We start from the raw sequence: 20,537 nt of genomic DNA on the forward strand, positions 1-20,537 counted from the left end.
GGGGGTGCCCGGCCGTCCGCCGGCCCTGGTGTCGTTGCCGTCCGCTTCCCTCCGCGACGAGTTTCCGAGGCCCGTGCGGCCGCGGCAGGAGCAGGCGGCGCCCCCCGCCTGCCACATTGGTACATCCCGGCCTACGGCGTCCGGGCGGGGCCGTAAGGGCCCGGCGGCGGCGTTCGCGTTTCTCGTGTCCGCGTGACTGACAGCTGCGCGACGAGCTGACTGCCCGCAGGTATAGCGCCCCCGGCGGGGATGCAGTCCGGGTCCCGCTGCCCGCGCGCCCGAGCCGGGCCCAGGCCCAAGCCGAGCCGGCGCGAATTTCAGGCCCCGAGCGCAGAGCACGATACGAGTCTCAGCAACAAGTTGCGGGCCGGGCCGGGGCGCGGCGACCCCGCTGCGGGCGAGGAGAGCGGCTGACCGGCGGCCAGTGGGGACCAGGAAGGGGGGAGGGTCTCTCCACCTGGAGCCGCTGCCCGTGGACACCCGGGGGTCTTTGCGCTGAGTTTGGAGGACCCTCGGAGTCGCCGCCCAGCCCGATCGCCCGCACAGTAACGGTCCCGGCCCGGTAGTTGCCCGTATCCCTGATGGCGGGAGGGCGCGGTGCGAGTGACCCGGCGGGTGGCGGGCTCAGCCGGCCGCTCCAACCCCCAGCGCCGCTTCGGTCCGCTTCGCCCCTGTCCCTCCTGCCTTTTTCCCGGGGGAGGGGCTGCGAGGGGGTGCGGGATGGGGCTGGCTGCACCCGTCCCAGGCCAGGCTCTGATGAGTCGGGCGCCTGCGATCTGGGAGCGTCGGGTCTCTGAGGAGCGGAGGGTGGTCAGGGGGTCGTCGTGGAAGTGGTGTCCTTTGAGCTGAGCCTTGACAAGGGATCCCGAGTGTGTGTGAGGGAGCAGGACAGATACCGGCAAAGGGGACCCATGGGCTGAGGCCTGGAGACTGTACTTGTGGGACAGAGTAGGTGTCGGAGCTGGAGGTGATGGAGCAGGGGCCATGAAGGATTTAAAGGGAGGGGAGGCTGTGTCTCTGGAAATGGCCTGGGGTGAGCCCCCTGATCCTGTGGCTGTGTGCCGTGAGAAGCAGGGAAGTCTCCCTGGAGGAGGTGAGCTTTGGGCTGAGAAAGGTAGATGTGTCTCACAGTGGCCCCTGTAACTTAGGCACCTATGCAAAGTCTGGGCACATTTGCTGGTCTGGGGCGTCTGGATTTCTGGTTGGGGTGGGTGGGGCCTGACAGTCCTCTCAGAGTGGGTGACGGAGTCTGGATTTAGTTGAGGGGCAGGGAGATGGGGGTCCCCAGTGTCCAGGAGAGGTTGATCAGAGCTTCTGCCCGCCTGAAGTCTGGGCCCTGACAGCCTCCCCAGGGACGTTTGCCATCCCCCACCCTGCCACGTGCGGAGCCACGAGCAGAGGCCACCTCCCTGCCCAATACCCCCCCTTCCCAGGCTGACAGGACACATCCTGTCCCCGGCGGGGGCAGGGGCCTTGAGTCACAGTGGCCTGGGGTTGGAGCCGGGCTCAGCTGTAGAGGCTGCCGCACCTGTGGAGGTGAGGGGAACAGGGGAGGGATCTGGGATGCCATCTGGGTAGCTCTTCGGTAACGGGAGCGGGTGTGGGCAGAAGGCTTCCTGGAGGAGGGGCCCATGGTCCGCCTCATCCTGCTCTGGCCCCAGAAGTTGTTTACTCCCAGAGACTGAGGGGCCCGAGAGCCAAGTTGACATTCCTGGAATTCTGAGAGCTGTGTGTAGATTGGGGGGAGTCTCCTCCCTCCAGCTCCCTGATTTCCCAGGAGAGGCGGTGGGGAGCAGTGTGGCTGCCTGTGTGCAGGTCCCCTACAGACATGTGCACAGAGGCCCCTTGGGGCACTTGACCCTCCGTCTCCACTCTGCCCTGGCTCAGGCCTGGCCAGGCTAGACCTAAGGACCAAGGGGAGCCTCAGAGGTCAGCCCTGCCCCCTGCTCAGCTGGCCCCCTCGTGTGTGTGTGTGTGGGGGGGCAGGCTGGGGCGTGGGCCTGGCTCTCCTCAGGGTGGGCAGGGGCAGGAGGGTGCCCCGGGAGCCCAACTCACAGGGTCAGGGGGAGCGGGGCTAGGCCTGCCTGCAGGGGCAGTGGGGTGTGAGCACAGATGTGGCCCAGACCTCTGGGAAGGGCCGGAGGTGGGGCAGGGAGAGTGAGGCGCTTGTTTTCCGAGAATGGGGTGTCCTGCCCCCAGGGGCGGGGGCACAGGGAGGGAGGGCTGTGCTTACATGTGGTTTGGAACCCAAGAGCCCTGTTTCCTGCTAGAGGAGGGTCACTTCAGGGCAGGCAGGGGACAAGGGGAAATCAGCGATTGAAGTTTTAGCTGCAGACAGCCTCTGGCCCTGAGTGTTGTCCTGGAAACAGGCTGGGAGTCAGCTGACCCTGGCCCCTGGTCCTGGATCACAGCCTCCGCTTCCCCATCTGTGAAGCGTGGGTGGAACCAGACACTGCCCAGCTGGAGGGTCCCCATACTGGCTGTGTGGGCCTGGGGGTCCCAGGCTCAGCCTGGAGCCCCGGCTGCCTTGGGTAGACTCGTGCTCACGCGGTGGGGTGAGCGGGGTGCTCGGACGCTTCCCCAGGGTCCGACGGGGTCACCCGCCTGCAGCATCTACGGTAACCCTCTGGGCCCCAGCCCCCGGGGTGGTATTCGAGAGTGGTGGTATTTGCAGGCATGCTTGAGGCTGAGCTGGCCCAGCCTAATGACCCTGTGGACAGGCTGGGCCCATGGCTTTTGGGAACGTGATCATGTGATTTTCTGCCAGCCTGGCCCCACATGGGGCTCCCCGAGGGCACCGCTCAGGAGGGGGCGGGTGGGGTGTCAGCGCTGAGGTGGGGCACGTACACTGTGGGCACCGGAGAAGGGTGCTCCCGGGGCCTGGGGGCGGCGGGAGCAGCAGGCTGGCAGGGGAGGGCCCTGAACTTGGGGTTGGCCTCGGTGGGCCCAGGGAAAGCCTGGGGCCCCCCGCGGCCTCTTCCTCGGGGACCCCTCCCCTGGAGGGGGTGTCTCCCAGCCCCAGGGGCTGCAGCTTGGGTGGGGGGAGGCGGGAGGGGGTGCGGGCCTGGGTGGGCTCTGGGGCCTGCGGGGGTCGGAGTGGCAGCAGGAAGGCCGACACCGCGCGGCCTGTGCTGCCCGCTGGGGTGTGTGCTCCGGGCCGGGCCCTGCTGCTGTCCACCCCCGGCCTCCAAGGCCTCCGGGGCAAGCTCTGTTCTGGCGTTCGGGGAGGTCCTTCTCTGAGTTAGACCCTGGTCTGGCCAGGTAGGCACCCACGACCTCTGTGTGGCTCGCGCTCCCCCAGGTCCCTGCCTGCCCCCGCCCTGGGGCCCCGGGGAATTCAGAAGGCCCAGCCTAGGGCTGGACGGCTGCGGGAGGGTCTGTCACGGGCTTCTCATTCAGCCCGCATCCTGACTGCCGGCTGCACGAGCCATTCCGGGGGACGCAGGCATGTCGGAACCTGTGCTCAAAGGAAGCCCAGAGCAGGGTGTGGGGCAAGGAGGCTTCCTGGAGGAGGAGGCTGGGCCTGGGTGAGGGAGAGGGCCAGCCCGGTGCTGTCGGGCCCTGCACCCATACCCTGACTGCAGGCTTGTGGCTGGGCTGCCCAGGATGCGGCTTGGGTCCCCGGACTCATGGAGGGTCCAGGGGTGCCTCTGGGGTGGGGGCCAGGAGGGGTGCTGGTGGAGCTGCCCAGTAGGGCCTGGCGCCCGGGTCTGGGGGTGCGGGGTGTGCAGACGCAGCCTCAGGCCTGGAGGAGTGGTGGGCTGCGATGCGTGGTCTTCTGCTTCTGTGCTGTGGCTATGGGCTTTGGGCCCCTCAGCTCCTGGGCAGGGGGTTCATCAAAGAACACGGGAGGGGCGCGTCCCTCCCACTCATTGCCCTCGATGTGTCACTGGGCCTGAAACCCCTCCACGGACGCGTCTTCCCCGGGCACAGCGGTTGCTGGGGGGGTGGTCCCGGGCCCTGGGCCCACGTGCCTCCTCGCCCCACCGTGGTGGGTGCTGTTCGTTCCCCTAAATGCAGGGACAGGTCTCACGTTGCCAGGGCCTCCATCCGCTCAGCGGCTTCATGTCTGCCGCAGGTGTGGGTTTGAGTGGGCTGGCTGGCAGTGGGCTGCCCACGAGGGCATGGCTGTGGCGGGGTGGGCCTGTACCAGTGTGGCTGCCCCTGAGCCGCTGGAGAGACACCTGCCCCCCCCCAGGCCGCGCCTGCCCCCCCCCCAGGCCGCGCCTGCCCCCCCCCCCAGGCCGCAGGGAGCCTCTGGTCTGAGGGGTGAGGTGTGATGGGCGGGGCGTGTGAGCTTGCCCCCCCCCCCGCAATCCCTGGCTGGTAGGGGGGGACAGAATCCCCCTTCGAGCGCCAACGGCAGATTCACGGCCCCATGTGAGTCATCGCCTGTTGGCTCCCTGGGGAGAGCGTAAGGCTGGTGGCTCATGGCATCTGTCTGCTGGGAACCCAGGAGGGCGTGGGGTGCAGGGCACCTCAGAATGAGTGGACAATGCCGGCGGGTCTCAGGGCTCCAGGACCGCTGGGGGCTGGACGGCCCTCAGTCCGTGTGTGTGTCCCCAACTCTGAACATGTGTCTTCTCTGTGTGCATGTCCGCATGTGGGTACTCTCGTGTCTGCCAGGGCATCTCAGAAGGCTGAGTGACCAGAGGGTGGGGATGCAGCCCCCCGGTCTGGGCCGCTGGTTGGTGCTCTGGCCCCCTGAGTCTGAGTGCACCACCACCCAGCCTCCACTGCCCCTGCAGGGACCTGGTCCTGAGTGGAGAGCCCCACAGAGGCTGGGAATGAGGTGCAGCACGGCCTCCATTCTGCCCGTCTTCCTTCCACAGAGCTCCGGCTTTGGCCTTGCTGACTGCTCACCTGCCGCCTAGCCAGCCTTCAGGGGCGCCGGGCACCGCCTACCTTCTTCCCTGCCGCAAACCCAGGTACGTCGCGGCCCGTGGGGCAGCGGGGGCAGTGCTGGGTGGCCTCCTGGTCTCCCCAACGCCTGGCCCAAGGGCCTTGCTGGCTGGATACTCTCCTGGTCCCGGGACAGACCGAGGCTGAGCCAGCCAGCTGTCACCCTCTCAGCATGTCTCACCGGGGTCCCCTTGCTGGAGGAACGGCTGGACTTTGAGGACAGGGTTCCTGGGGGCTGGGAAGCACCCCACTCGTGGCCTTGATGTGCTCACGTCCTCATTGCCATTGTCCCTGGCGTCCTTGGTGGTTTTCTGGTTTAATCTCAGCTCAGACTCACAGGCTCACCTGGGGTGATGGGTGCAGGTTTTAGAAACAGAGGGCTCGGCAGGAGTTCTGGGGGCATTGGCATGGTGTTGGCTGAGTGAGGCTGGGGAGAGGGCAGCCTGGGTGCTGGGCCCCATCGTGGGAACCCAGGCCACCCTTCCACCCCCGCCCTGAGCTGCAGTGTGATGAAGCGGAGGACGGGCGACGGGGGGAGGACCCCACCCTTGTCCTCAGAGACCCTGCCTGTGACCAGGCTGGGGAGACAGACATGTCCTTCAGCCCTCGTCAGCTCTCCTGTGTCCAGTGTGCATACTGAGCGCAGGCCCTCTCGTGCGTTGCGACTCTCGGGGCCCTGAGTGTCCATCCCTGGCTTGGGTGCGTGGGGCTGCCTGAGCTGGGCCAAGGGAAAGATAGCAAGAGGCTGCTGGAGTTCCCCAGGATCTCCAGGGGTCACCGGCTGCCACTTGCTCTCTGGGCAGAGCTGCGGCCAGTGGTCTCTATGGGGCCCAGATGGGGGCCCTGCAAGGCTCACTTCTTCACTGGGCCCCTGGCGCGTGGGCACCGCTGTATCCCTTTCCAGGGGTCCAGACACGCCAAAGAATCCTTGGCGGAGGACAGGGTGGAGGGACTGTGGGAAGCCCCAGGCTGGCTGGCATGTGGGCAGGGCGGGGATGCTGGGGCTCTCCTGCCCCCACTCCCTACCAGGGCCAGCTGGGCTCAGGGAGGACCTTGCAAGGATACCGCCCTGGGGGCTTGAGCTGCAGTTCTCCTCAGAGCCCGCCGGGGCAGCGCAGGACTGGTGCAGTGGTCCTCAGGGCCCCGCAGGGCTGCCAGACCTCACTGGGCCCCCAGCCCAGCAGACATCCCCCAGACATGCTACCTCGGGCACCTCTCACTCTCTCAGTCTGTCACTTTGTCACTGATGGGCCTCCCCCCCCCCAACCTTCCTCCTCCTTCTTATTCCCCGACTTCTTTTCCTCTCTTCTTCCATCTGAGTTCTGCTGACCTTGGGCGAGTCCTTCCCTCTTTGGACTTTAGTTTTTGGGACCATCCGATGGTGTGGACGCCACCAGTGGGCGGCCTCAGTGACTGGGAAGACCCAGTCCAGGGTGCAGGCTGCATCCAGGCCTGTGGCCACTCTCCCCCAAGCCTGGCTCCCCTGCTGAGCTGAGAGGCCCAGGGCAGATGGGGAGGAGGCATCTGGGCCCCATGCTGAGGTCCTCCCCACACGGCCCAGGGCCTCCACCAATGGGTGGGCTGTGGAGGCACAGCTGAGGGGAGTCTCCCCACCTCTGACTTCTAGGCTGCGCCTGGCGTGTGTCTGTCTAAACGGCAGCACGTGTGCACACCACACCACCGGTGCAAGGGGCCTTGCAGCATCATGTGTCCCTGTCACCTGGCTTGTGTGGATGTGTCTGGGAGGGCCTGGTGCCAAATGAAGTTCAGGGCCTCTTGGTCAAAAATCACGGAGAGGGCTTCCCTGGTGGCGCAGTGGTTGAGGGTCCGCCTGCTGATGCAGGGGACGCAGGTTCGTGCCCCGGTCCGGGAGGATCCCACATGCCACGGAGCGGCTGGGCCCGTGAGCCATGGCCGCTGAGCCTGCACGTCCGGAGCCTGTGCTCCGCAACGGGAGAGGCCACGACAGTAAGAAGCTCCCGTACCACAAAAAAAAAAAAAAAAAAAAAAAAATCATGGAGAATTTCAAGACAGTGGCAGCAAAGCGTCAAACCAGAGAAGGGTCCTGTGTGACATGTGTCACGGGCACATGTCACATGCCGGTGAGGCCGGGCCTGCTCCCTGCCCAGGGAGATGGGACCATGGCAGGACAGGGGGGCCTGCGTGAGCTCTGGGCCTGGAGTGGGCCGCCAGCCTTGCATGCGGCCTGTCTCTGGGTGCCCAGTGATGACTCCTGCACTCCTGTGTGTCCGGCCCCTCCCTTTAAGTCTGAAAACCTCCCTTCATGCCTTACAGAGTGACCTACCCTCTGGGCACCCAGGGTGCCCCAGAGCACCCTCCCCGCTTGTTCTCCCTCGCCCTGGCCCCTCTGAGGGGCTTGTCCTTCAAACCTCAACTCTGCTGCCTCTCCCAGGACCGCCCACCAGGTTGGATCCCCCAGGCTGACCCCTGTCCTATGTGAGCTGCGGGAGCTTTGGGGTCCCCGCGCAGCGCTCGCTCAGCCCAGGGTGGGCCGCTGGAGAGTGTGCACCCCCGGCGGGTTCCAGCTGCGTTCCCCGCGCTACTTCGATCTGGGCCAGGGGCCCGGGCCGGAGATGCCGCTAGTCGCCACCAGACAGCAACTGGGTCACCCCTTATTTGTATAGCGCTTTGCGTTTCGCTTGCGGTCGGAGGCCTCAGAGCCCGGCCGGCATTGGGGTCCCGGCGCGCTGCGGCTTCTGGGCAAGGCCCGGCCCGTCGCACCCGGGACTGAGAGCTGCTTGGACGCCCGCCCCCAGTTCCCTACCGCGCTTCCCGGGCCGGACGGGGAAGGGGAAGGGAGCGAGGGACGCAGGCGCGGGCCGAGGGCCGAGGGCGGCGCGGGGGCACCGTCCCGGGGCTGCGATTGGCCGGCGCGGGGCGGAGCGGTCGGATCTGAGGGGCGGGGCGGCGAGGCGTGGAGGGGGTCCGCGCGGGGGCGGGGCCTTCGAGGATTGGCAGGCGGGCGGGCGGGCGAACGCGGGGCGGGGCCGGGGCCGGGGCCGGGGCCGCGGCGGGCCGGCCGGTGTCCCGGGCCCGCCGCGGGTCCGAGCGGAGCGGCGCGCCCGGTGCCACCGCGGGCCGGGGCGCGGAGCGTGGGGCGGCCCCGGCGGCTCCGCGCGATGCGCCGCTCGAGCACGGACGAGTCCACGTACCGGCGCAGCCCGTCGCCGCCGGGCAAGGAGCCGGGCTTCGCGCGCGGCGGCCCCTTCTTTGGCCTGCACGCCAACCCTGGCCCCAAGGCGGCCCAGGCGCGCTACACGTCGCCCAAGGGCAGCAAGTACGTGGTCTTCTACTTGGACCTGTCCTTCATCTTCCTCCTAGAGCTGAAGCGCTGCAGCATGGCGCGCGGCTGCCTGCAGGGCGTCAAGTACCTCATGTTCGCCTTCAACCTGCTCTTCTGGGTGAGTGGCGGCGGGGCCCCGGGGTCGCTGCTCGCGCTGGAATGGGGGGGGACACCCGCGACGCGGACTGGGGGGTGTGCCTGGGGTCGCCGGGGGCCAGGGCTGGACCGGCCCCTGGGGAGGGTTTCCGGTGCCGCTGGGGTCCGCCGGGCCTCTGCCCTGTGGGCGGCCGCCCCGCGTCCTCTCCCCTCTCTGTCTCTTGTGAGACCGGCCGTGTCCCGCACCTGCCGCAGGTCGGCGTGGGGCCCCGCGCCTGGCCTCTACCGGGTGTGAGGTCCTGTCCGTGCGCTGAGCCGCTGGTGCCTTCCTCTCCCTCCCCTTCCCTTCCTCTTCGTGGGCGCAGACCATGTCCTTTCTGCACTCGCCTCCCCTGCAGACCGGCCTTCCTGGCTCCAGGGACCGCAGTTGGGGAGGGGCTGGGCGGGGGGTAGGGGAGACGGTCCCCAGCCTCCCGAAGCAGGGAAGGGAGAGGGTGTATGTGGGTGAACCCTCCGGCTGGACCAGACCCTGGGCGGGATGAGGAGTCGGCGGGAGACCGGGGCTTTCATAACTTTCGCTGAGGTGGGTTGGGTTTGCTCAGAGGAGGTGCCTGTGTCCAGGGTAGAGGTATTGGTGCTACAGGGTGGGCCCCGTCCCCCCAAACCGGAGGACACAGTTGCCACCCAGACCCAAAGGGCAGGGAGGGTGTTGGGCTCGGGCTGTGGCAGGTGTCACACCTGAGCAACTAGAGCATGCCTGGCCAGGCCTGGGCCCCACTGGCTGGGTTGGGGGAGGGTTGGTGGAGAGCTGATGCCAAGGTCACTTTCTGCTCCCACCCTTCTGCCACAACTGGGAATGAGGGGGCGTGGCTTTCTCTCCTGCCTGGGCTCTGGACCCCAGAAGGAGGCTGTCAATTGTAAGCTCATTTGCATGAGGTCCAGTTAAGGCGAAATGCTCAGAAACCGGGCCGCATTTCTGCACATCCCTTCTCTCCTGGACTCTGGCCTGGGAAGTGGGAGGGTTGCTGGGACGGGTGGCCAGCCTGGGGGGCTCCTGCCCCAGTTGCCCCCTCCCGAGGCAGTCACCCGAAGAGTTGTTCTCTGCAAGGGGCTCCTGGGAGGGGCGAGGCCCGGGCCCAGAGCGGAGGAGCCCCCCGAGAGGCCAGGAGCCAGCAGCAGAGGTGGGTACAGCTGGAGCTGTGTCCAGGCATGTGCAGAGGTGACTGTTTTCTCTTGGCGGGGGACATTGACCAGATGCAGTGGGCACAAGCGTAGTGAGCAGTGAGCTGCTGGCAGGGTCAGTGTGCCTTAGGCAGTGTGACCAGAGCTGGCAGCCGTAGGTATGATGGTGGTGAGCAGTGAGGGTGGTGGACTGACTGGGGGATGGGCAGTGGGTGTGGGGGATGGTCCCAGGTGGTGGGCAGGACCTGCTTCTCCCCTTCCCTGACCTCCTCAGTGACCCGGGTACCTGTTTGCCCGGTAAACGAGAGGGGGCCCCTCGAGGGGGCCTGTGCTCTGAGAGCAGCCCACCCTTATGGGCCCCCAGGCCGAACTGTATCTGCCCTGTGAACCCTGAAGGAGCCTCCGTACCAGCTGCAGGGCGGACACACTCCACTGATTCCTGCCGTGGATGACGTCCTCATCGCAGGAAAGAACAATTCAGGAACCCCCTGGGATCCCCTCCTGGGCTAGAAAATCCAGTTCCCTTTTATTATCCAATTACACTCCCCAGCCAAGCAAACTGGGCCCCTGCCAGTGTGCTGTCTTGGTCTCTCCACACCCCACCTTTGTGCCCAGAGGGGTTCGAGGCCTGGGGGTCAGAGAGGGGGCCCATGGGAAACACGCCGAGGCCGGGGTGGTGAGCATGGTCGGGGGGCTGGTGGGACATCCATCCCCCGGGCCCTGTGCAGCTGTCAACTAGGCCCTTGCTGCTAGAGCACCCCTTCCCCCAGAGCCTGGCTCGTTTGCTGTCTGGGGGTGCAGAGTCCCCGCAGGAGGAGTAGGTTTCCCGCCCCCCCCATTTCCCACTTGGGAGGAACTGAGGGGAAGTGGGAGTGAGGATTCCAGCCCATGGACCTGCTTGGAGGTCAAGATGCAGTGACCTCCCCGTGGCTTCCTCCTGCCCCCCAGCCCGTGCTGGGCACCCCTTTCCTTCAGGAGTCACCTCAGAGCCCCCATTGTCCATAGGCAGGTCCCCCGCAAGGCCCTGTCACTCACACCTGGCCCCATTGGGCACCTGCACGCCTGGCAGGTCTCTCTTCCCAGGCCTAAGCTCGCCTCCTCCGGCAACGCCAGCCCGCCCCTCCCCCTCCGTCCCCAGTGCGGGGCAGCGCCCCCGGCTGAGGATGGGGGAGGGGCGGGCTCTGAAGTTAGTTGACTCTGTGCGCCCTGTTTGCGGGGTTTTCCCTGGGGGCTTCTGGATGGGGACTGGAAGGGCAGGGTTGAGGCCTCCAGCCTCAGGTACCACTGGCGCTGGAAAGCATCACCCATCTGTACTGGGGTGGATCTGCCTGGTCCTGCGTGGCCTGTGGGTCATTGGCCCATCTCGGGAGAGGAAACACGCCTGCCCGTTGTCACCAGGGACTGCAGCTCGGGTGCCCTGAGACAGGGAGCCAAGAAGGTGCCGGCGGGCAGCAGGGGGCGCCCAGGGGAGGAGAGGCCCCCGTGCCAACTGACCCCCAGACCTCCACCTGCCCTCCTGTGGCATCCAGGCCCTCACAGGGCAGGGACAGCTCCACTGGGGACACAGCTGCCCTCCTGCAGGCGTGCACAGGTGGTGGGCAGCTTAGGGCCAGGGTCCTTGAGTCAGGGGTGTCTCCTGGTGAGTAGGGCTGTGTGCGCCCCCTGGGGCGCTCTCCCTCCCCCTCTCCAGCTCTGGGTGGGTGCTCAGGGCTCCCCCAGGGGCAGTTTCTGTGGCCCCAGGGGCGGTCTTGTTGGTCTGGGGGCGGTCCTGGGCAGAGGCAGGGCTGGCTCTGAAAGGGGAAGGTGCTTCTGGGCCCCCCTGGCCGGGGGGCCGCACCCAAGCCTCAGCCATGCAGCCCAGCCCGCACCTGCCCAGCTGAGGGCCCGGCTCCCTGCTTCCCTGGCAGGCGCGCCTCCTGGTCTTGCATCTGGGCCCCTCCCTGCTCCGCCTCCCCCTGCAGTGTGGCCAGGGTCTGTCTGTGTGGCTGGGCTGGGGGTTGAGCCCTGCCTGCCGCCCAGGCTTCTGGGCAAGTCCTGCCCTCCTGGGGTCCTCAGTTTCCCCAGCAGCACCACAGGGGGGCCTTGGTTTTCCCCTTTGATGAGCTACAGACCGAGGCCTGGTCTGCTGTCGCTGGCCTCTGGGCAAGACGCCGAGACCGGTGGAAGATGCTGGCAAAGGGCTGTGCAGGGCTGTGGGAACACCTCCCCCAGCCCTGCCGCAGTCGGGGAAACAGGCACGTGCAGGGTGCCCTGCCGGAGGTCCCGGCGCAGGCCGGGGGCCTGCAGACCTCAGACCCCGTGACTCCTCTTGGCCCCAGCCTTCTGGAGGTGCTGAGGGCGTCTGTGTGTTCTGGCTCCGGTTTCTTCCTGCAACAGGCTGGGGCAGGGCAGTGGGGGTCCTGCTGCCTGGGGACCCCGAGCCGGGGTGGGTGGGCAGCCCGAAGCGGGGGTCCTTGGTCGTCCTGGTCAGGTCAGGGGTCAGTATGCCACAAGATGTCGGTCCCGCGTGAGCATCCCTTTCTGAACCGTCCCGCTCCCATTAGGGAGTGGGTGGCAGCAGGTGGTCGGGGGCTCTGGGAGTTCTGTCTGGGGCAGAGAGGTGTGGCCTCAGCCACTAAGCGGGGCCGGGGGCAGGGGAGAGGCCTGGGGGCCCGGTCGCACCTCGCCATCGCCATCGTAGGCCCTGCCCCCTGTCTGCTCCCCGGCTGCCCTGAGGCACCGCTCCTCCTCCTTGGACACCAGCCTCAGGGGGTCCCCAGTCAGTGGGGCCACCTACCTGATGGGCTGGAGCCTGGGGGAATGTGGGGCTTGCTGGAGCTTAAGGAAACGGATTACAGTCGTTGCATAGATGTCAGTGGGCAGCTTGAGGAGATGTCACCGGGGGAACGGCACCCAGCCAGGATGGTCCCTGAGCCCTTGCATTCAGTCCCCCCAGCCCCGGCCTTGGGCCCTTGCAGACGTCACTTCTGACACAGGGGATACATTTTGCCGTTCTTGAACTTCGTAGAGACGTGTTCTCCCCGTCTCCTGTGGCTGTTCTTGGCTGGGAGGGGCGTGTCACCCCACCATGCCCGGCCCCCACCCCAAGATTGTGCAGGCTGCCGGGGGAGGGGCTTCTGGACACAGGCTTGGCCCCTGTGGGCACCCAGCCCTCCACCCCGTTCCAAGGACCTGGCCAGCTGCCCGGCCATCTGCCACCCTGAGCCATGTGGCTGGAGGGGCAGCAGTGGAGGGCCGGCTGGTACCCTCCCCACATGGGCCTCACCAAGTGGCCCCACCTGTCAAGACCTAGGCCAGCCCCCAGAATGTGTGGACGAGAAGAGAGACAGCAGGAAGTGGGGAGGACATGCCAGGCAATGGGCTGGGTTCCGGTGGGGACAGGTGGGCAGGGTGTGCGCCCCAGGTGTGTGCGAGGGAGACAGGGAGGCCCCGGTGACCGCAGGGCTGGGACGGGGGACCCCGGTGGGCGGGCTGGGCTCGTCTCCCAGGCTGTCGTGGGCTTGGGGTCTGCTCCTGGGCCCCGCCTGGGCCTCTGTCTGGCCCAGGCAGCGATGAGTGGGGCTGGGGATGTGCAGCGTGGGACACGGGGAGGGTGGGGGTGGCCCCACTGCTGACGTCCCGGCCACCGTGTCCTGGGAGGGACCTGGAGTGCCCAGCCTTCCCAGGACTTCAGCCCCACTTGTCCTGAGTTGGATGTCCTGTCTGGGTCCAACAGGGCCCATCTTCTCCTGTACTTGGAGGCTGTAATCTTCCTGCCAAAATGTTTTAAAAGCTGCCTATGCAGATTTCAAAATTACAGGTAGTTTTATTAGCCACGCGCATGCGTCCCGTGAGTGCTGGGCTTCTGGTGACTGTGATGTGCTGGAACAAGGGGCGCCTGGGGCTTCGGGGCAGTGCGTCGGTGACGTGTGTGCGTGTTTGGGTGAAACTGTGTGATGGTGAGGGACGTGGGCTGTGTGTCCGCATCACAGTGCGTGTGACGGCAGCACCTGGGTGAGAGCCGGCGGGTGTCTCTCCTGCCACCTCGGAGCTGGAGGTGAGGATGCTTTGTGGAGTCTTAATTGAAGAAATCTTGTTTCCACCAAGGCTGGGGGCAGCGCCCAGCCCCTCCAGGATACCCCCGACCCGGACGCCCCCCCCCCACCGCCTCCACAGTGACTTTGCCGTGGTATCCTCCCCGTGCCCTTCCACGCGTCCCCACGGGGCCAGGGAGCTCGGAGGGGCTCATTTTCCTGCTGACTGGAGCCATCCGCGCTGCCCTTGAAGGCAGAGCCAGCTGGGCAGCCCTTTGGTTTTAAATAACAATTCTCTCTGCTCAGAGGCAGCCCCACCCACCCCGCTGGGGCCCTGGCCTGGGGGCTCAGCCCGGAGACGTAACCCTCCCAGAGGGGGCGCTGCTGGGCTCTGCAGGGGACGGACGTGTGTGGGCTGGGCGAGGGCCCAGGACAGCCTGGCCGGTCGCTGTTTCCTGCAGCCAGAGTGGCCCGACTTCAGCTCCCTCCAAGGGGAGGCTGCCCCCACGCTCGCCCTCCCTGGCCTCTGCCCCAGGGTCCCTCCCCTGCCCCAGTCCCGGCCAGAGGCCAGGGGAGCCCTCTGCCTGCGCAGGTCTGCAAGGGCCCCGCTGGCTGCTCCCAGCTCAGCCTTCCCCCCGGCGTCCTTGGAGAGCTCCCCGTTCCTCACCTGCAGGTCGGGTGGGAGGGTTGAGGGAGGCAGCACGTGTCCCAGCCTCTCCGTGTCCCATCACGGCACCTCCTGGGCAGGTGTGGGTGCCCAGAGGCGCTGGTGGCCAGCCTTGCTCCCTCATGGTGGCCTTGCCAGCGGTCAGCACCGTGGACAGCTCTGTCCCCGCACCGCTGGCCGGGGCCTGCCACACGGGGGTCATCCCCATCCCACAGGTGGGGGCACACACATCTCCGTACAGCCAGCAGACCCCACCATACCTGGGGCTGTGCCCCAGCCCAGCTCTGCGGTGAGGCTGGATCCTCGGGGCCGTCACCCGCTGCCAGTGCCCCCAGCCCGGCTGCTGGCCCCCCAACGCCCCCCACCCCACCCCCGGGCACACGCCCGGAGCTGCAGCCCCCACCCCGCCCGAGGAGGGCTCAGATGGGATGCGGGCCAGGGCACGAGAGCCCTGTCCTGTCTGGGATGCTTAGTGCTGCCACCCAGGCCCCACCCTCAGCCAGGAGCGTTCAGAGTGGGTGGTTTATAATTTTTAGACAGAAGCTCTTGTTTTTGGTGGAAGGTGCAAAGGGGGATGGGGTGGGGGTCAGAGAGGAGCCCTGTGTTTGCCCTAAGCTGACCAGACCCCCACTGGGGCTCTCCTGGCCTGCTTAGCCAGCTCCGGGCGAGGCCCAGAGGGACCTTAGACGCCAGCGGGAGGCCTGGGCCAGAGCCCCGGGCGCGCCCACCCCTCGGGGACCCCGCGGCTGCTGCTGCTGTTGGGCTAGGAGCTGCACCACCGCCCCCCGCCCCATAATTGCGGTCTCTTGCTAGCCCGGCTTCACGCACGGTGTGTGCTCCCCGGTGCGTTAGTGAGAGCGGAGCAGCGTCCCCCATCCCCACCCCTGTAGCCAGGGCTGCCTGCTGGTGGGGGTGGGGTGAGTGAGTACACGAGGGGAGGCCCACGGGGAGGCGGAAGCCTCCTCAGGCAGGGGTCTCAGGGCCCATCCGGCCTGAGTCTGGGGTGGGGGGTCCCTGCCAGGGTCAAGGCCAGATGTCGAGGAGGCTTCTGGGCCCGGGGGGTGCGGGGCCCCATGTGATGCCCAGTTTTGAGTGGGGCAGGGCCCCCAGGGCTGCCAGCCCGTAGGCATCAGTCCCCAGGTGGTCTCCCAAAGCCCAGGATGCTGTAGGTCCAGGGGTTGGTCAGCCATGTGTGGGGGCCGCCTGCCCGCGGCCCAGCCTGGACACGTGCTCCCGTTTCATCTGGAGACGACCCAGAGGCTCAAGAGTCCCGGGGTCTGGAGCCATAGCGCCCTCGGCGCCCTGCTGGCTCGCCCCTGCCCCCCCCTCCCCAGGCCAAGAGCCGTCCCCGCATTCATCACCGCCTGCCTTTCTCTGCCTCTTCCTCCTGTCTCAATCGATTTTTGTAATAATGAGCAATTATGGAGTTCAATAAAAGCTCCAGTGGTCGAGGGGAGGGGGCCAGGGAGCGGGCCGGCAGGAGCTCCAGGGACTGCACCTCCTAGGGAAGAGCTGGGGCCGAGGGTGTGTGTGGGGGATCCAGCCCCCATAACAGGACGAGACTGGGAGGTCAGCAAGGCAGCGAGGGTGCCCGGGCTCGCCCACAGGGATCTGGTGGGCTGCTCACCTCCTGCCCCCCTGTCCCTTTCGCCCTGTCCTGGGCCCAGCTGGGAGGCTGCGGCATCCTCGGCGTCGGCATCTGGCTGGCGGCCACGCAGGGGAACTTCGCCACCCTGTCCTCCTCCTTCCCGTCCCTGTCAGCCGCCAACCTGCTTATTGTCACCGGCACCTTTGTGATGGCCATCGGCTTTGTGGGCTGCATCGGGGCCATCAAGGAGAACAAATGCCTTCTGCTCACTGTGAGTCCGGGGGAGGGGCACGCCGGGCGGGACGCGGTGGGGGGGGTGGTGCTCGGGGGAGGCCTCCCCTGAGGGACACAGACACAGACACACACGTGTGCCGGGCAGGGCCCCTCCAGCCGATACTGGGCCTGTTTCCTCCAAGACCCCCTCTCCCACGACTCCCTCTCCAGCTCCTGTCCAGCCCTCTTGGCTCCCCAGGACCCTCAGCTTTGGAGATGGATTTAGAGGCGGGAATGTTAATCACAGATAATGGAGGAAAATGATCCCTGGGCCGGGCTCCCTACCTATCAGTGTGCCCAGCACAGAGGCCTCTGGCTGCCACCCAGGCCCTAAATCACCTGCTTCAAATGGGGCTTTCGTCACGGGTGGGGCCTCCAGAGGCTCTCAGAGGGCACGCCCCCATCTGTACAGCTTCCGCAAGCGTCCAGCACGTGCCAGATGTTCCCGTCGGGGCTTGGACCCCTCGGAGCAGCGGGTAGCGCGTGGCTTCGGCCCCTTGGATGAAGGAGGAAGCTGGGGCGCGGGTGGGGCCCCGACCCTGGCCTTTCCCACGGGGTGACTTGGAGTTCGGAGGCTGGTGCCTGCTGGGGCAGCGTGGGCCCAGGTTGAGGGGGGACAAGATCGGGCACCCCAGGAGAGGACCGGGCCCGCTCCCCTGGCCCTGTCCCTTCTCCCCACTCTGTCCAGGGGCCCCATGGGGCCAGTGGGGCTTCAAAGAGCGGTGTGCCCCACTTACCCTGGCTTCTGGCCCTGCCCCCCGCCCTCCTTTCTGGGGGAGCGATGTGGCGGGAAAGGAGGTGCCGGCAGGCTCCACTGCTCAGCCTGGTTGTGGCGTCAGGGCTGTGCCTCTGTGGGTGCCCGAGTGGAGTCTGCCATTCTGTGAGCTGTCTGAGCAGTCAGGGGTCATGGCTCCTCCAGCTTGGTCCTCCCTGAGTGGGCACTGCCCCCCCCCCCGCTGCCCTTGGGGACGTGACCTGGGGGCTGGGGGGGTCACTGCAGTTGGACCCACTCCCTGGATGGGGCCTCCCGGGGCGTCCCTCCACCCGGCTGCCCATCACAAGGACACAGGCGCGGGCCACACACACGTGCTTAAAGGTCAAGCGAGAGACGACGGCCCCTGGGATGGAGACGGGAGGGTTCCGAGGGAGGTGGCGCAGCTGCCAGGGGCCTGGCGGTCCCCAGGCTGCAGACCTGGCTGGGGGCGCCTGTCGCAGGTTGGGGGGCTGGCCTGCTGAGGCTGTGGCCTCCCCACCCTCAGTTCTTCGTGCTGCTGCTGCTGGTGTTCCTGCTGGAGGCCTCCCTCGCCATCCTCTTCTTCGCCTACACCGACAAGGTACGGCTGCCTCCGCTTCGGGTGTGGGTGTGGGTGTCCCCCCCCCCCCCAGCGAGGCCCAGGCGGCGTGGGCGGCGAGGAGGCAGGAGGGGCCGAGAACCCACGCCAGGGACGCCCAGCTCTGCGTGGACAGACACTGGGAGCCGGGCCGTGGGTTTGCTTCTAACTGCAGCCCCAGGAGGCCGGGCCTGGAGGCTCCAGGAAGGTGTCTGAGCTCCCAGGAGGCCCGGGCTGGGTCCCCCGCTGTCTCAGCTGCGTGTCAGCTGGAGGGGAAAAAGCTCCCATCCCCCACTCCCCTTCAGTTGCTCACTTACACAAGTGAGGGCTCATTTACGTGTGTTTTATCCTCTGGGTTATACTCCAAGACAGTTATTTTTTTGCTCATCCGGTTTGGCTTTGGCGGCTGGAGCTCTGTCGGCTCCCGCGTCCCTTACGTGCCTCTCAGAGCACCTCCCTCCTTTCTGGTGGTAGAAGACGCTCCAGGCCCATCTTGGGGGTTCCCTGCCCCAGCCCTGGAATCGGCCATTTCTCCAGGGAGCCTGGTTCCTTTATTGGAGAACGAATGCTCTTAGGAACCAAGATCCGGGCCCTCTCGGCTGGCAGCACGGAGCCGTGTGGGTTGTAACCGGTGTGCGCAGACACAGCCCCGAGGGTCTCTGTGCCCGTCCGTCTCCATCTGTACGTTAACTAACGTGTCTGACTTGGATCCCGTGCTCGGCACCACGGGAGGCCCAGGGAGACCTTGGGGCAAAGGCCAGAGCCTGGTGGCACTTCTGGGAGGAGGTGACCGCAGGGAGGGGGACAAAAGGCACAGGGGGCCGGGGCGGGCCGGGGTCGGGACGAGGCAGGTGGAGCTGGCCACAGGGGCCCTGCTGTCCTGCAGATCGACAGGTATGCACAGCGGGACCTGAAAAAGGGCCTACACCTGTATGGCACCCCCGGTAACGTGGGCCTCACCAACGCCTGGAGCATCATCCAGACAGACGTGAGTCGGGGCGTGGCCGGGCGTGTAGGCGGGGGGCGTGTCCCCCTCCGGCGCACAGTCCCTGCTCACCTCTCCCACAGTTCCGCTGCTGCGGGGTCTCCAACTACACTGACTGGTTCGAGGTCTACAACGCCACGCGCGTGCCGGACTCCTGCTGCCTGGAGTTCAGCGAGAGCTGCGGGTTGCACGCGCCCGGCACCTGGTGGAAGGCGGTGAGCCTGGCCCCGGGACTGGGGGTGGAGGGCCGGCCTCGCGCCCCCGTGACGCCTGCTCTTCCCGCAGCCGTGTTACGAGGCGGTGAAGGTGTGGCTCCAGGAGCACCTGCTGGCCGTGGGTGTCTTCGGGCTGTGCACAGCACTGGTCCAGGTGCGCGGGGACCCGCCCCTGCCCGGGCCCCGGCCCCCAGCATGTGTGAAGGCCCTGAGCCCAGGGAACAAAGCAGCAGAGGAGTGTGGGTCCCCAGGCGGAGGTGGGGCTCACGGGGGGATAGTCAGGGACGATGTCCACGGGGAGGTGACCTTGGACGCCTCAGAGGACAGGCTGCCCCAGACTCCTGAGCAGAGGGCCCTGCCGTCTCCGCGTGGACGGAAGCACAGACTGGACGCCTCTACTAAGGGCCCACGTGCCAGCCCCATCCCTGCAGGCCCTGCCCAGTGGCCGTGGTGGGTGGTGGTCACAGGACTGCCCAGCGCAGAGCGAAGTGGGCAGCCCAGGCCCTGGTGTGAAGTCCAGCCAGCCCGCCTCTGCTCCCCAACCCCCATGCAAGACCCGAGTGCCAGGACCCTGGGGGAGCTCCTGTTTGTGGCGTGCAGACAGGGGTCCCAGACAGACACTCCCTAAGGGGTGAGGGGCAGAGGGCAGCTGCGGGGGCCCTAGCCTGGAACCCGTAGGCCCTGAGACCACCAGCGGAGCCCAGGGTGGCCAAGCCCAACCCAAAGGGAAGGCGGGTCTGGGGCTGAGCCCAAGGGGCCCGTGGGGGGCAGGCTCTACCCGAGGCTTCCCCAGGGAAGGGGGCTCCAGGCCACCTGGGAAGCTGTGGTTTGGGGTTGGGGTGCCTGCCGCGGGCTGTCGTCCCTGGAGCAGCCCTGCCCAGCCCCCGCCTCTCCCCACAGATCTTGGGCCTGACCTTTGCCATGACGATGTACTGCCAGGTGGTGAAGGCTGACACCTACTGTGCGTAGGCTGCCAGCTGCCCGCCACCCCTGCTTTGCTGCCGAAGGACGTCGCCCCTGGGGAGATGACCGTGTCCCCACCTGCGTCTCCCGCTACAGGACCTCTCACCAGCCCAGGCATGGGGGCGGGAGGACCGGGCAGCCAGAGCCCCCCAAGGGCTGCCAGCCAGGCCTGTGAGCGCCGCCGTGCGGCCGGGGCTGCAGTCGGGAGGGGCTTCTGACGCTTCTTATACCCAGGTACCCTCCAGAGCAGTGTGCTCCCCCTCAGCCCTGTGCAGGGCGGGGGGCTGGGGTGGGAGGTGGGGGACTGACCACTGGTCCTGGTGCTTGAGGCGGGTCTGCAGCCCCGTCCACCCACGTTCCACAGCAGGGCCGCGGCCGGCTCTGCGTGCGTCTTAATAAAGTGTGTGGGCAGCAGCCCCCGAGCCGTGTCTCTCACTGCCCTGACCCCGGGGGGGCCACACCAGGCAGGCCCTGTGTGGCCGTGGATCCTGCCTGGTGCCCGGAGTGGGGCTCCGGGATGTGCGTGGGCCCAGCAGGGGGAGCTCCCTGGCCAGGCAGACGGTGGCCCCTGCGCCCGCAGAGGATGGCAAGAGAACCTCAGTGAGGCTGGCTCCAAGCCGTGGCAGAGAACAGCCCTGAGCCTCACTGACCCGCCCACGGCCCGTGCTGCGGACACCGCTCTCCCAGCGTGGGGGGGCCCCCATCCAGCCTCAGGGCCTCCCCCTCCCCCAGGGGTGTTCTCCCAAAATGGAGCTCAGCTCCATCTTTCCTGTTCTCTTTCTATTCCTGTTTCATTCCTGGGAACTTTGTCCCTTAAGTATCACTCACGGATTTTGCAAGTAAGTAGGCTGTTGGCAGTGAAGCAGTTGTCACAAGGCCCAGAATCAGAGAAACGGTCAAACTGTGTCAAACCACCTCAAAGGTGGGGCGGGGCTTCCTGAGGACAGAACTGACGGGGAGTGAGGAGGGTGGTGGGTCTGGGGGTCCAGGCTGGGGGGTGGTCCCCGCCCAAGGGCCT

At 67.2% G+C, this 20,537-nt stretch overlaps 1 protein-coding gene across 6 annotated transcripts; it reads left to right on the forward strand.

Annotated features, from left to right (window-relative positions):
• The first annotated feature begins 83 nt into the window (after positions 1-83).
• On the forward strand, positions 84-19,941 carry TSPAN4 (tetraspanin 4). Of its 6 annotated transcripts, XM_060158156.1 has the most exons (10): positions 256-562; positions 4,833-4,928; positions 7,198-7,328; positions 8,245-8,324; positions 15,832-16,023; positions 17,285-17,359; positions 18,243-18,344; positions 18,425-18,556; positions 18,627-18,710; positions 19,457-19,941. In XM_060158156.1, exons 4-10 carry the CDS (start codon positions 8,262-8,264, stop codon positions 19,523-19,525), a joined length of 717 nt encoding a protein of 238 aa, XP_060014139.1. In that variant the 5' UTR covers positions 256-562; positions 4,833-4,928; positions 7,198-7,328; positions 8,245-8,261; the 3' UTR covers positions 19,526-19,941. The 6 variants fall into 6 exon arrangements, with proteins under 6 accessions (XP_060014135.1, XP_060014139.1, XP_060014137.1 ...); XM_060158152.1 differs by lacking the exons at positions 256-562; positions 7,198-7,328 and adding an exon at positions 84-229; XM_060158154.1 differs by lacking the exons at positions 256-562; positions 7,198-7,328 and adding an exon at positions 1,249-1,536.
• Positions 19,942-20,537: the final 596 nt, after the last annotated feature.

The sequence above is a fragment of the Lagenorhynchus albirostris genome, chromosome 9 (assembly GCF_949774975.1).
Source record: "Lagenorhynchus albirostris chromosome 9, mLagAlb1.1, whole genome shotgun sequence".
NCBI classification, from domain to species: Eukaryota; Metazoa; Chordata; class Mammalia; order Artiodactyla; family Delphinidae; genus Lagenorhynchus; species Lagenorhynchus albirostris.